The sequence below is a fragment of the Pelodiscus sinensis genome, chromosome 3 (genome assembly GCF_052426305.1).
Source record: "Pelodiscus sinensis isolate ZL-2025 chromosome 3, ASM5242630v1, whole genome shotgun sequence".
NCBI lineage: Eukaryota > Metazoa > Chordata > Testudines > Trionychidae > Pelodiscus > Pelodiscus sinensis.
Window position 1 is genome coordinate 162,206,243 of NC_143054.1, and position 15,562 is coordinate 162,221,804.

Sequence of the window (15,562 nt, forward strand, 5' to 3'; positions counted from 1 at the left end):
CTAATGCTCATGACTATAGTCCGTGAACTCACAAACATTAATGAACCAATCCTTAGGAGATAGATTCATATTTTTTTTTTTTAGTATTACACAGTTTAGTCTCCATTGCTTGTATCTGGGTACCTTTTAATCATCACAGAATTAATATGAAAAGCAAAACCACCTTGCCAGATATGCATATAAATAATTTAAAAAAAAACCCTCCAAGAGGCAAAAATAGAGTACCAGTAAAGAGAGCAATTAACCAACTCAGTCTTGAAGACTAGCAATGATTCCACCCTGATTATTGCTTAAGGACCTTTATTTGCAAGCACCTTATCCTGGAGGGTTTGTTAGGTGGAAAAACCAAGGGAGGAAGTCTCCTTAAAGAGGTGTCATCTGTCATGACAAGTTGCAGGTCCTGATGAGACTTGTGCTGAGACGGCATTACGATGACTGATGAGGCTGTCTGGAGCAGTTAACTCAGCCATTTGTAATCATTTCTCTTTCAGAACTTTAGGTAATCACTTTGGGAAATTCTTTTTGATAGGTGTAGAGTCTGAGGAAGGAAAAGGAGCTATGTTATTTCACTTATGCAGGAAAGGATTTAGACAGTCATAAACTCAGGGAAAAAAGCTCAGAATAAAATATCATATTGCCATTCTGAATATTCCTTCAATGCCTTCTATTTTTTCAATAGTGAAAGCACTTTTCGTGTTCTGCCTCTATTCCAGATTAACAGATTATTCTTCTGCGTAAGGCACATTAAAGCCACCTGGCAGGTGTAGAGGGATAACTAGAGCAGGAGACTGAAGGAGAGTGGCAAGAATACTTTCATCTATTCTAAGCTCTTCTTCTGACTTGCTGTGAGAACTTGGGCAAATCACCTAATCTCTTTATGACTCAGTTTCCCTATCATCTGTAAAATGTATCCAATACTGTAAGAATTCCTCCTCGCAAACTGTTTCATTCTATCGAGTTCAGGTTCTCACCCATAAAGCTTTTGACAACTCTACCCCTCCTTATTTGCATCCCCTTGTTGCTTAAGTTGTCCCCCACCACCTCTTCTTACCAATGCTGCTATAGCTTTGTATCAACTAAAAAAGATTGGTACAAGTCTGGGATAGTCACTAAAGAATACACCCTTCATCCCATTTATACAATGTATGTATTTTGACCACCACCCTCTCCCATCTTTTGTGTGTTATGTTATCTTGGATTATGACTGTCTTATTGCACATGTGTACACAGCTCTTAGCACATTATGGATGCTACCAGAATACAGATGGTGATAATTGACAACCTAGGAGTTGACTGTTACTGGGTTTCACACTATAGGCACTCAGATCATTTAATCAGCCATGAGGATAACTTCAGTCCTGCTCCAAAAGCTCAAGCCTCTGCTGCTTGAGCTAAAGTACAGCCTCCATCAGGTGGTAGCAACATAACACATCACAGAAGTGGGCAGTTCTGATTCCATGCAGTAGAGGGCAGTGGTAACTGTTCATTACAACACTCACTGGCTTTCCAGGAGTACTGAGGATTAGAGTTAAAATCTTCTGATAAAAGTTGCTGAACAGAGCAAAACTATATCATACTACAAAAATGCATATCTTCAATATATTTGACAACACCTCTCTTTTTCTTTTCCAATTGAAAACAAAATGACAAGGTACTGTAATTTTTCCTTCTACAATTTCCATGTGTAGTCGATTTGGAGGTGCCTATCTGAATAAAGATAAAAGCTTTTGATGTTCTACTCTGGTGTTTTATGTTCTTCATTTCAGTATCACTTGCAAAACTTTTTTTCTTGAGAAATGCTTCCACATATTTAAATACACCATAGATGTAGCCTCAGATGATATCCTTTACCTTAAGAAAAATAATGTATTGCAGTGCAAATACACAATATAAGCATATTGGCATTCTTCCCGGTAAATGGAATATGAATGAGTTTTTATTGTTACTGCCAAGACAGCTGGATTTTAGATTGAAATAGTCTTCTCATCCTTTTGCTGTTTCTCGAGATAATGCAACTTTCCTACCAATAACAAATGGCTTGTATTCTCTCTGCTGCAGAAACATCTTGTGAGTTCATTATCTTTTTGCAATGGTACTTCTCAACAGAAAAGTCTAATGCTGCAAATAAATTATATTAAATACACAAAAGGCAAGAAATACATAACTGTGGTTCCTTCCAGAAATCATAATTTGTTTCTATTGTGCATAAGTAGTGCTTCACATAATTCTTTAGAGCATTGCCATTAGTGCCTTTACACATTGAGTATATTTTTTAAGTGCATTCCAGTTTTCGATAGATGGCATGGTTCAGAAATATTTCCTGTACTTAAAATGGGCAATATTTCTAGATCCAGAATGCTTTTTTAAGTCTATGCACTGCATAATCTCAGAATAGCTAAGTCACAGTTTCTGTTGGAGACTCTTTAAGTTTTGTGGATTTTGTGAATTTGACATCTCCAACTTAATGCAGCTTTTTGGGTTTTTTTTCTTCTTTTTTTTTGGTTTTGCTAGAATGGGTATGCATATGTATGTGTAGGGGTGCATTTTTTTTTAAGAAAATGAAGAATTTCAAATGTGTGCCTAAAAAAAAAAAAAGAAACTTAATTCTCATCTAAATCTGTAGGACTAAAAACTATAGTATTAAGATTGTGCCAGTCAGATATTCTGCCTATATTATAGCTATCTACAGCGCAAGCATTTGTTATAAGTGTAGATTCTGCCTTCTGTCTCAGTAGCAGTCATAGTGATAATAACAACTAAGGATTGTGTATACAATTTGAAGGGTTTTTTTATGCACCTGGCCACCTTTAGCAGCCATGATTAGTTGAGCACAGTTGCAGGCATGGTAAATACAGGGGCTTGTTGTTCATTGAAAAATACCTGATGTCTCACACATTACTGTTCTGATTATTATCCAATGCTCTATGAACAAGGATTGTGTGCATTGTAAAATAGGTACATTTTCCACATAATATAGAAGAAGAAAGGAGTAGGGAGAGAATGCTATTACTTTGCTTAAGAGAGAAAAATATATAGCAGTAATATGAAATGTGCTGAAAATGAATTTAGGAAGGAAAATAATGAAGAGACAAAGTAATCTTTCTGTCTGCATTTTCCCAGGTACTGAATGAATCATCTAGGAGGAAGTAAAGACTCTTTCACCACATTCACTCAGGACAAACCTGAACCTTTTAAAGTCTCTCAAGTTCTGTATTAGAACTTGTAGGAAAAAAATCTTTTTAAAATATGTATGGGGAAAATGATAACTTTTTGGGTGTGTCTAGACTGGCAAGATTTTGTGCAAAAGCATCTGCTTTTGCACAAAAACTTGCCAGCTGTCTACACTGGCCGCTTGAATTTGTGCAAGAACACTGACTTTATAATGTACAAAATCAGTGCTTCTTGCGCAAATACTTTCACGCTCCCACTCGGGAAGAAGCCCTCTTGCGCAAGAATACTTGCGCAAGAGGGCCAGTGGAGACAGGGAAGAACTGTTTTGCGCAAAAGAGCCCCGATGGCTAATATGGCGATCGGGGCTTTCTTGTACAAAATCGCGTCTAGACTGGCCTCAGATGCTTTTGCGCAAAAGCACTTTTTGTGCAAAAGCATCCGTGCCAATCTAGACGCGCTTTTGCAGAAATACTTTTAACAGAAAAACTTTTCCATTAAAAGTATTTCCACAAAATCATGCCAGTCTGGGCGCAACTTTTATGTTTAGGGTTAATGCAATATTAGAATGAGGAGGAAAGACAAACTTCAAACGATCAGGTTTGGTCCAAATGAATGTAGAAATACAGGGGAAGAGTAAGAGAGAATGTGCATCTATATCCATTTAGATGGATATATGATAAAATGTGTTAGAAATTGTTGTATGTAAATCCTTCTTCATTTAGACAGAACTGGAAGTGATAAAATACTTGCTTTCCTATATTTTGATCAGCAACAAGAAACAATAAAAAAAATCCATAAGGAATTTGCTCTCAATAGATTTTTAACTTTTATTTGTAGACCAGAAAAATTCAAATGAGCATCTGCATTTGTGAGAGATCTTCCCTTCTGAACCTTTGAAACTGAGATTCTTTCACGCTCAGTTCTCAGGAAATATCCATCAAAACTTTCTTTTCTTTTAATCAAAAACCAGTGTGAGGATGTAATTTTTCTGTAGGTTTTCCTGATGTTTGTTTTGTTTTGTTTTGAGTAGCTGTGCTCTTATATCACTCACCTTAAGATAATCAGCTTTTGCATTTGTATTATAAGAAGACTTACCCGGCATTATTCAGGTTCTTCAGGGCAGGGAGCTAGGGATGTGGGGGGCTCAGGGCAGCAGGCTGGGTGTATGGGGCGGGTGAGGAGAGGATCAGGGCTGGGGGTTGCACAAGTCAGAGCAGGGGTTTGGGAGGAAGGGGCTCACAGCTGGAGGTGGGGCTCAGGGCACTGGCCCAGGGGCAAATATGCTGCTCAGGCTGCCCACAGACAGAGGTGAAGTGACTGCATGGTGACCAGCAGCTGCTCCCCGGGACAAGCCAGTGTGGTGGGTGCTGTGCTACCTGCCAGCAGCTGCTCACTGGGGCACTTGCTCTCCCCCTGTGGAAATGCGTTAGTATAACTCTCCCTGCTATCGTCCACTTCCCTTACTGTTTGACCCACACAAATCACATTCCATGAATACCCCCATTATCCTGGCACAGCTAAGCACTGACCTTGCTGTACGTTATGATAAGAGAAAGCGGCATACCAGGTTTGGTGTTCTTAGCTCTTACCATTTGGGAGGAGTTATTGAACAAGAGGACTCACAGATCATCACACACGCGCACATACACAGACACACGCACACACACACACTTTTCTAAAATATATAGTAAAGTAAGTGCTTGTTAAAGTTACTTGTTTTAAGGAAACTTCACAAATGTGAAAGGGGATCAATAGGAACTGTTGTGCTAGCTAAAAGGAGTTGGATTAGCTTCAGAAAGAAAGCATCTGAATAATCCCACCCACCGGGCCCTGATCAAAGTATATACATTTCTATTCAACTGTGCACTTTTATTTGCATTGTCAAACTGTGATTGAATGTGAAAATGGCTATTAAACCATATGTCCATTTCAGTGTACAAATACCCCATGTGCATTGGCACTCTGGTAACTGCACCGACATGTGTGAGTGTTTGTTCATACTCTAGCAAGCCTTCATTCTGAGTATAAAAGGTGGTCCTAAATATTGGTTGGTTGTCTTTTTTGTAGATATAGCAGTTTAATCCCATTTAAAAATGAAACAAGGATAACAGTCTTTTGAGGGAGATTGCAGAAGGGAATAAGCTTTAATTATGGAATACCTGTGCTTAATTCAAAGATGCAGACATTGTCTGGTTTGAAGTCAGCTAGAATAACAATTTAAGCCTCTGTCAAGATGCCTGCTGTTCTTTTCTTTGAAAGTTCAGCCTGATAAAATGGTACATTTTTTTTATTTGTTCTTCTTAGAGGCTATATAGCTGGGTCTCCATTCAGCAAACATCCTCACCCGTAAATAACTTAATATGTGTAATAGTCAGGATAGTAAACATGCACAAATATAGGATTGGGGTCCTAGTTTGTGTGATTTAGAGAACAATTCACTTAACTAACATTTGGAAGTGCTTTGAGATCCTCAGCTGAAAAACTTCATAAATGCCTAGTCTTATAGGACCTTACCCAAGTGCCCACTATGAAGTCAGTTTAAAGGATTCCCATTGATATCAGTCAGTTGTAGATTGTATGGACCAAGGCATCGATCAACAGATCTCATCTTCTATGACACCATTGGAGAGTGACTAACCAATCTGGTCACAGATGTGACAAAATACACTGTGTGTGTTTGTTGTACACTTTTTTTGCTTTTCTTGTAATGTCTAGATACGTTGACTCTCAAAGCATTTGAGAGCCTGTACAATAGTTTACTGCCAGAACAATCAGTCCTGAACTTTGATTTCCAGGTCACCAAAAGAGATGCCTCATGACTTGATGATGGCTTTTAAGATATCTTTATAATGCTTTTATGGGCCACCAATACACCATTTTCTGTAAATATGCTTGCTTCAGTATCCATGTATCATCCATCCTTACAACATGACATAGCCAGTGAAATTGTTTGTTCATAAGCTTTGCTTCCATGCCCCTGATACCACACAGCTTAAAAACATCCGTGTTAGGAATTTGATCCCACCAATTCACATGGAAAATCTTCCTGAGGTAGTACATATGGAACTGATCGAGTTTCAAAACTTGACTGCGATATATGGTCCAGAACTCCAAGCCATACAGCAGGATATTCAGGACAACTGCCTAATAAACTGCTACCATCTTATGAAGTTTAATGCCATGATCGTTCCATAAGCATATGGTCAATCTTTCAAAGCCCTGGTTTTGACTAGGCATCAGTGTTTATGATGGAGAACAACATGGTTGTAGATTAAGCTGTCAATGAATAACAACATAGCTGGGGATAAAATACTTGCTTGCATTGAGCAGTTACGTATATGTCCAAAGAGGTATGATCTCTTGGCTACAGATTGTTTAAATCTCTATTATATTATTACTTAATCCTGTCTTGAATGCAGGGGACTTGCCTAGTTGATCTATCAGGGTCCCTTTCCCACATTGTCCTGCTAGTAAATCTCAATAGCCACCTTGAGGGTAAAATTCAGTTGAGAGAGGTCTTCTTCATTCAGTGCCTGGCCTTTTTGCTGAGATCACCAAGAAGGGTGTTAGATGTGGGTCTTTGTCCAGTAGGAAGTGTATAGAGATTATCAGTTTAATTTAAAAAGTGATTTGACAAATGTGGAATAATAACAGTTTTCAGCTACTGCTAACCCTGAGCTGAATTTGACTTACTGATAAGGATCCATATCCCTTGACTACTTCCCATACACATTATGATACAAATTCTCAGCCACAAAAATCAGTGGAAGTCACTGGAGCTATGCTGATTTTAGACCAGCTGAGGATCTGGTACAGGCAGTCCCCGGGTTACGTACAAGATAGGGACTGTAGGTTTGTTCTTAAGTTGAATTTGTATGTAAGTCGGAACTGGTACATATTGTAGGGGAAACTCCAGCCAAACATTTCTCCAGAGCTCAGTTTTATTCCTCCACACCTCACTTCCCTCAGTCCTTTATTCTCAAGCTGAGGTGTCTGCTGAGAAAAGCCGCTCCGCATCTCCCTGGTCTGCTGGGGGAGGCGCTAGCTTTGCGTCTCCCTAGTCTGCTGGGGGGGAAGCAGCTAGTGCGGGGTTGCCTCACCCCGTTTGTAAGTAGGGATCTGATGTAAGTCGGATCCATGTAACCCGGGGACTGCCTGTACTATATTTTTAAGGCCCTACCTGAGCAGGGTACATGTTAACTACTTTATTTTTTGGTAGTACCCAACAATGTGCTAGGTGCTTTCCATTTAGAAAAAGACACAATCCCCATTGCAAATAATTCTTAAACTAGAGGCCATTGAGTTAGAGCTAGCTGAGAAGAAAAAGAATATATTTAAAAAAACCAAAATTTATTTGCCTAAAATGTCAGAAATTTTCTTTGAGGATGTGGAGGCAGAAATTAACCCCTCTGAGAAATCCCTCCCCCCCCCCAAAAAAAAGAAGAAACAAAGAGAGATCCGTTTGGAAACATTGCCATAATTCTTCATGAGTGTTGCAGCTCATGGTGTCCTGTGCGCATATTCTCCTCGGTAGACCAGGCTTCCTGGTTGGATTATATCCTCCCACAATGCACATAACCTCCTTTCTTGGAGAGCGAGGCAGTGCATTATGGGAGTCCCCAGCAATGCCTCAGGAGAGATGTAGACCAGATTGGGAGTCTGGGCCATACAGGATAATCGGGATATGAGACAACCAAAACTATAACTCCTATAAGCTACCATTGCAGCGTCTGCAAATCAATTTTTTTCAGTTTTGGAGTGTTTTGCTTTTTCATTGAAAAATAAATGCTTCTATGCAAAGACAACACTTTCTGTGGAAAAAAACCTTGTTTTTATCAAAACCTCAATTTTCTGTTGCATCTTTTTGACAGAAAAGCTCCAGCAACCCTACAGAGAAATGAAGAAACAAAAATCAGTTTTTAAGTGAGGGGGGTGGGGTAAAGAGGTACAATATCTTTCTAGTGTTACAAGCAGTTAATTTAACAGAATCTATTTTTAATAAGATGCATAAGCTGTTCCCAGGTTTCTCATAAGCTTATGGTTGTCAGTCAGTATGGTCTGTCATTGTGTGTGCTTCATTCAGTATGTTCCAGTGAACTCTCAAAATCTGTATGCATCTGCTACCACCTACTAAATGCTGCTCGCATATTCCTTCTTTTCAGCAACAGTCTAGTTATCTGACACACAAAGTGCTGTTTGTTTGTGCACGTCACTCTTGTAGTGTGTGACACAAAATCGTTATAACATAATACATTATTAAACATGTTTTCCAACTGAAAAAGATGAATTGACAGTCTGTCACCGAACATTTTTTTCACTTTAGAAAGGTTTATAAAATTAAGGAATACATCTTGACTGGTGTTCCACCCATCCGTGGGTGTAAATAGAACTGGTCAGCTATTCAGAGCAAATCATTTTTCTTAAGGATTGTGTGCTTTTTTTTTTTTGTGATTTACCTATAAGCAGATCATGAGTTTAATTACTTTGTCATGCAGAATGGTTTGCCAGCTAATTTGTGTGAATATATTTCATTTTTAGTGTTTTCCTCATTTTGACTATTCATTATTATTCACCATGTGTGATTGGTCAACTTGGTCATATGATATTCTCTCACCTTTATGGATGACTGAAATGTTTATCAACAGGAGGAGAAAAATTGGAGATTTCTAGATGCCAGTGTGAATATGAGAATGAGTTATGTACTTAGAGAGAACCTATTTACAAATGCACAATTGTAAGACTTTCACTTTCTGTAATCATTACTGTGATCTATCATGTGAAAAACAGAATTGTGTATACCACCAAAGTCATCCTCTGTTTTCATTCTAATGTGAATAATTTTGTAGTATTCACAGAGGTCATATTTTGGAAAATTAAGAGAATTAATTAAGGAAGTCAGCTGGACTGGAAAACTCAAGGATTTAAATATGGACAAGTCTTGGAATTTCTTCCAATCAACAATATTAAAACCTGTCAGAAATTTGCTTCCCAAGAAAAGGGGAAAATGTGTGGGGAAAGGCTCCGGACCCAGCTGCATGAATATGTACCTTAAAAACGTTATTAGGAGTAAACACAGAGCCAATGGTACCAGAAAAAGAATTCATCAGCAAAGAAAGCCATACCTTAGAAATTAGAAAATGTAGGGATAAAGTAAAACTTGCCAAAATAAAGTGGAATTAGTTCCTGCCAAGGAAATTAAAATAAATAGGTTTTTCAGTTATATAAAAGAGAATAAGAAAGGATGAGTGTGGGCTACTATGATGGGTAAATGGCAAGGAGATTAAAGATAAACTAGCTAAGGCTCATATACTGCATTAATACCTTGGTATATTAAAAGGTCTCGGAGTGTGAGGGGTATGGGACGGGGAGACTACTTACCCAGTCTGGTGGCAGGCTAGATGGCGAGCCCAGCCCCAGCTCACCACTCTCTTTATGGAATGGCTGCCCCCAGTGGTCACTCTGCAGTAGTGCGTCCCTCTGAACAGCAACTCCCTCCCTTCCTATGTTTTGGAAAACAGTCCCATTCATGGCACTGCCCACTTTCCTGGCACAACCAACCCCTGTCCTTGCTTTAAGATATGGTAAGAGGAAGCTGCATACCAAATTTGGTGACCCTACCTCTTACCATTTAGGAGGAGTTCTTGAACAAGATTGTGGAGCATCATCAAGACAGAAGAGGATAGGAATATTATACAGAATATCTGGATGAGTTTGAAGATGGGAGTGACAGAAATAGAATGAAATTTGGTGTTGCAAATGCCATGTCATGCATAAAGGATTTAATAATAATAATAATTAATAATAATTCTGCAGGCTTGGGACTCACTAATTGGAAGCGACATAGAACATTGAGTATATGGGACAATCACAGGAAGACCTAGGTGCTAGCATGACTGTGAAAAAAGGCAAATACGATCCTGAGATGTATTAAGTGAGGCATTTCCAGAAGAGATAGGGAAGTACTAATGCCATTGTAAAAGATATGGATGGGACCTCATTTGGAATATGGTGTATAGTCTTGACCACCTTTGTTCAAATAGGACATAGTGACCATTGGTCTCATGTGGCACTGTGCATTCTCTCTGCTAGGTGTTTCATTTACTACTTCTTGCTTGGAGGTCTGTCCAACTGATCACTGTGAATATGGGGTTGCGAAGCAATCCCTCTTCTCTACCCCAATTCAGATTCACAGTGACCTTTTGGGGGTTTTGCCTTTATTGGCAGCATGAAGGTGCAAAGATTGTCAGGATTATCTCTGTATATGTTATTTAATCATATCCCTGCCACTATAGATGACTCAGGCACTGATGCACCACAGTCTCTCTTATGCTCTCCTTGTAATAAATAATCCAGTCTCTTATGGGCTCTAATACTTCAGTCAAATTTGGAATATTGGGTTTACTGGGCGGCTGGGGGTGGGTGTTCATGGCCTGCGATGTATAGTAGATCAGACTAAATAATCTGCCGTCCCCTGCTGGTGTTAAACTCTATTATTCTAAATTCTATGTGTCGCTAAGAGGGGACTTTGACCCAAAGCATTAAAATATGACTGGTATACCCCTCTAAAACACACATTTCTGAATACATCAGTTGGAACTAGCCAGTAACTTGAGAGTGAATACATTAAGTTAGCTCTTGTCAAATGTGTGTGACAGGAAACATGATAATACCTGTATATATATTTCAAGGCCTAGAGAGGTCTTGTTACTTACATTTGTTCTCAATGTTTTCCACAATGTCCTTGAAACATTCTAACCATGGAGTTTCGCTGATTTTAGGACCCAAGTTTTATAAGGGCCATCACTATAAGGTGGAAATATGTTTTAACAATCTGACATAATTGCAGACGCAGGACACTAAGGTAGTATCCACAGATAGCACTAAGCAACAGGTATTTATATGGAGACTTTTACTAAGACTGTGTACAAATACAGTGATCAAAAATTAGCAAGGGTGTTTTCTTAAACATTCTAGATTTCTGTATTGCTAAACATTAAAGAAACATTCTACACTCTTCTGTCTTTGACAACTCACCTCTAATTTTGTTTCATTTTTCATTTTATTGAATTGAAAAATTAAAAATGTATATTTAAAACCAATTTTTCATTAAAAGTATTGAATAATTTTGATCAGCTGTCTCCCTCCCTGTATATATGTATATGTTGAAAATATAATGTACATATAAATTCATATAAATGGACTTATATGATGATGTTTTGGCTTCAGACCTTTTTAAATCCAAACTCTGCTAGCTGAATGAAATTCAAGTTCACTTCAAGCGTCGAAAGTCAAAATTTAGTCCTGAAAGCTCATTTAGGCAGAAGATGTAGATGAAGGATTTGAATGTTTGAACCTCTGTACTGACATATGCTTCATCTCTATAGTTTATTATATCCTGCTAAACTTCTGGATACTAAAAATAAAGCTGTCAGCTTCCAGTTGCTAATTCATGTATTTAATTAGAAGGTTAGTGTTGCTGTAGAAAAGTGATAAAGCACCATGGCACAAGGAACCAGAAAAGATAGCTGACGTTCTGTAAGAGTTAGAGGAAGATTCTTCAATAAGTTTTGGTTCAGTTTCTGCTCTTTTAAGGAAGCATGTTTGTTTCTGTAAAATGACAGCAAAATAATTTATCTTTGGAATATTCTCAAGAGACTTGTAAAAGTGTGAGAAATATGTTTATTTGGTTTGTAGGTCTTATTGTAATTATCTTTCAGGACATGAAATACCTTGGAACTGCAATAAAGTAGAAGAGGAAAGGCCTTTCTTTCTCTTGACCCATGATTCTTACCTGAAATCAAATAATTAATTCCTCAAAGAGGAACATGGCCTTTTGTCTATACAAAAACTTATATCCGTCATCTTTGAAGATGACTTAATTGGGAAGGAGTCATAACTTCTGATAGAATCTTCTTGCCTCTGCACTAAGGCCAATAATCCAAATAAAGACCTTGAGATAAAATTACAGGATTATAAAGCATACACGGAAGCAACAACATCATAAGGGTAAGATGAGCTGAACTGAACCTCAAGGCTGCATCTACGTTATAATTTTTTAGACAATCTCAAATTGCTGTATTACAACAGAGGTAGCTTTCTTCAATGTTAGCAATAGTAAAAGAGCTAGTGTAGGTAGGGCTCAGAGATTTTTACTTAGTGTCTTCTAGCCCTGCCCAGACACTACTTTAATCCTGGCTCAATAATTTGGATAGAACACATGCATTAAACACTTTTACAGTAAAAGCATATTAGTAAGACATGAGTGAGGTTGGAGTTAGTGTGGCATGAATTTGAGGCTGTTTGTCGGCAGATCGGGGCAGTCTGGACGCGCCATGGTCGACAAGGAAGCCTTTGTCGACCGGTGCAGGTAAACTTGGTTTCACGTGGCATATCTGCGCCGGTCGACAAAGGCTTCCTTGTCGACCGCGGTGCATCCAGACTGCCCCGATCTGCCAACAAACAGCTGATCATCAGCTGGTTGGCAGAGCGCGGCAGCCATTTAAATTTAAATGAAGCTGCGATTATTTAAATCACGGCTTCATTTCCCTCTGCCGATCAGCCTAATCTACATGGCTCCGTCGACAGAGCCATGTAGTTTAGATACACCCCAAGAGATGGCTGCATTTCAGCACTTATTACATGTAGTCTGTAAAGCATTTTTGGATCCTTCAGCCTAATATTTATTTGCATGTATTCTTTTCTTTTATTTAAAGGTCTGAGCTCTTTGGAATCTCCCACAAATATTCCTTCTCTCCCCTCTGATTTCTCTGTGTGGAATTTAACCTGGATCATGAAAGACTCTTCCCCTTTCTTCCCTCATAGAGGACAGCATGGTAAGTAGACTTATTCTCTGTTCCTATGTGACTTTAAATGTTTTCAACTACTAATGCATTGATATAATATTTATATAAAGTCAGATGGTTTATGTTAAAATAACCAGGGTTCCCCTGCAATCAGATAGACTCTGCATGTACTGAAGGATCCACATTAGCAGATCAGATTGCTGGGTCATAACCACTACACTTTTAATTTACTTATATTTTGGTTGGCCACTAAGGGTTTGTCTACAGAGCAGGGCTTAACTCAAAATAAAATACGCAAATTGAGCTACATCAATTGTGTAGCTTATTTCAAAATAGCTTATTTCAAAATTGGGAGCGTCTACACAGCACTTATTTCAAAATAGAGCACTCTTTCTTCCCCCCCCCCCCTTATTCCTCATACAACGAGAGTTACAGGAGTTGGAGTAAGAAGTCCTCTAGCTTGACAGTATTTTGACACTATTTTGAAATAACTGCCTGCTGTGAAGACACGAACTATGTTATTTCAAAATAACGCTAGTTATTTTGAAATAATGTTGCTGTGGAGACATACCCTACATGTGTATCTTTAATTGCAAATGCTTCAAAGTGTACTTGGAGTAGAGAATGTATTCAGCCTACTGTTGAGGATAGGGATCATTTTGCAAAATTTGGATGTGTTACATCATCTTCACTGGGGTAGCATGTGAGGGGGATGGTTCAGACTTCTCTGATATGACCTAATGAATAGTAATATAAAATCTCATTCATACTGTAGAATGCTATCCTGGTGTTTTTCTGGTCAGGGCAGGACTGAATAAAGATACATCCAGTATGCAATTGAGTAAAGGCACTAAAAGAGGATATATCCACCACCAGTTTCCCATGAGAAGAGATAAGGTGGAGAGAGGCTAATAAGATTTACTCACCCTAAGCCTGTAATTATCTGCTCGAGGGAAAAGTTTGACCTACCTATATGAAAGAGTCCCATATATCTTCAATTTTATGTTGCAGCCTTTTATGCTGTGCAATATATATTATTTGTGCTGACATACAACAGCTAGGAGCATATATTGTATCTGCTTGACTGATGAGAATGTACCAATTTCATTTTAGAAGGGACAGTAGCAAATTTTTCCCCCTTGGCTTTCACAGAGGCTTCAAGGAAGATTTTATCCTTAATTACTTAACCTAACTTCTTTAAATTTCTCAGAAATGTCATTCCATGAGAAGGGCTTGTTCTAAGAACCTAAAGTCATGTGGATTGGTTCCATCTAAGGGAATCACATGTAGATAAATGTACTGTATCTAAGTTGAAAATTATTTTTATAGCTTTTGGCTGATTATATAATATATGAAAACGAAGTTCTGCCAATGCCCAACCCATCATTCCGCAGTGAAAGGTAGGAAATCGATTGGATTGGTTATACAAAGATGATCCCTGCTCAGTGTTCCAGAATTGGAGGAGAAAATTTTGGTATAATGCTTTATATTTCCATAGCTCTTAAAAATCTCAACTAACTTAAAGATCTGAATTTGGGTCAAATGTTTCCTATCCCTTACAGGATGTGCCGTTCAGAAGGGTTGGATAGTCTTGAAAAGGGGCTGAGTGCTTTTTGTCACCATTACACCAGCCAGGTGGGGGTGAGGGAGGAGGGAGGTTTCTGGGGTTTCCCAATATTGCTCTGGCTTATGTGTCAGCTTTAACTTACACCTAAATGGCAGTGGACCTCAAGCCACCATCCAGCAACCTGGAATACCTGTAAAAGTGTGTGTTTTGGCCATATCCCTGTATCCTGGGCACACCGTATCTGGGGACTGGATGTTGCATGTTTCTCTGTGAAACAGAGCCATTACACTAGCCCCAAGGGAACATAGCAAGAGAAATAAAGGCGTAAAGGGACTGAAAGCAGTCAAGCCAGGGTCCTGTTTATTGTTCATCTTACTTTCCTGGCTGGAGACTTCAGTATAGTTCATCCCTGCCAGAGGGAGATGGAACCTTTAGTATTCAAAGTTATGACATCCCTCTCTCTATCTAAAGGACCCTAAGTCACAGCGGAAATCATTATGAAAGATGGGAACAGAACCCAGATCTTCGTAGTCCCAGCTCCTTTGCTGTCTGAAATGGCAGAGAGTCAGAACAGCACCTCCTCTGGTCTCATTTCATTTTAACTAAGAGCTAATTCATCCATCTATCTAATCTCAAAGGTTTTTTAGGGGGGGAAAAAAGAGTACTATCAAGGCCTTCTTGCTTCCACTTCTATTGTCTCCTTTGGAAGGCCTCAGTATGCTGTTGTCTTTCCCTGCCTCACTTTGATTGGCTATCTGTCGGGTCATACTATAATGCCTTGTGGTTTATACAGACTGCATTTAAAGGGAGAAATACTTTGCAGTTCTATGATTTCAAAGCACTTTGCAAATCATTTTCTCACCTCACTCCCATGAAATGAGTAAGCATCTCCATTTTGCAGGTGGGGAAACTGAGGGGCAGAGTACTTAATCTATTGCACATGCCCAGCATCACTCTGCAATGATCAGATACTCTCATTTTTAATATATTTATCCACAGAACAGCCTTGGAGAGAGTGAAG

The 15,562-nt window shown here is 38.8% G+C and overlaps 1 protein-coding gene across 1 annotated transcript in view; it reads left to right on the forward strand.

The window, feature by feature from the left end:
* Positions 1–15,562, forward strand: part of LOC149525182 (ALK tyrosine kinase receptor-like) — a 481,148-nt gene that overhangs the window by 124,037 nt on the left and 341,549 nt on the right. Inside the window, exon 2 of the mRNA XM_089777172.1 lies at positions 12,885–13,004. Within this exon, the coding sequence (XP_089633298.1) occupies positions 12,885–13,004 (120 nt within the window). The remainder of the gene's footprint in view (positions 1–12,884; positions 13,005–15,562) is intronic.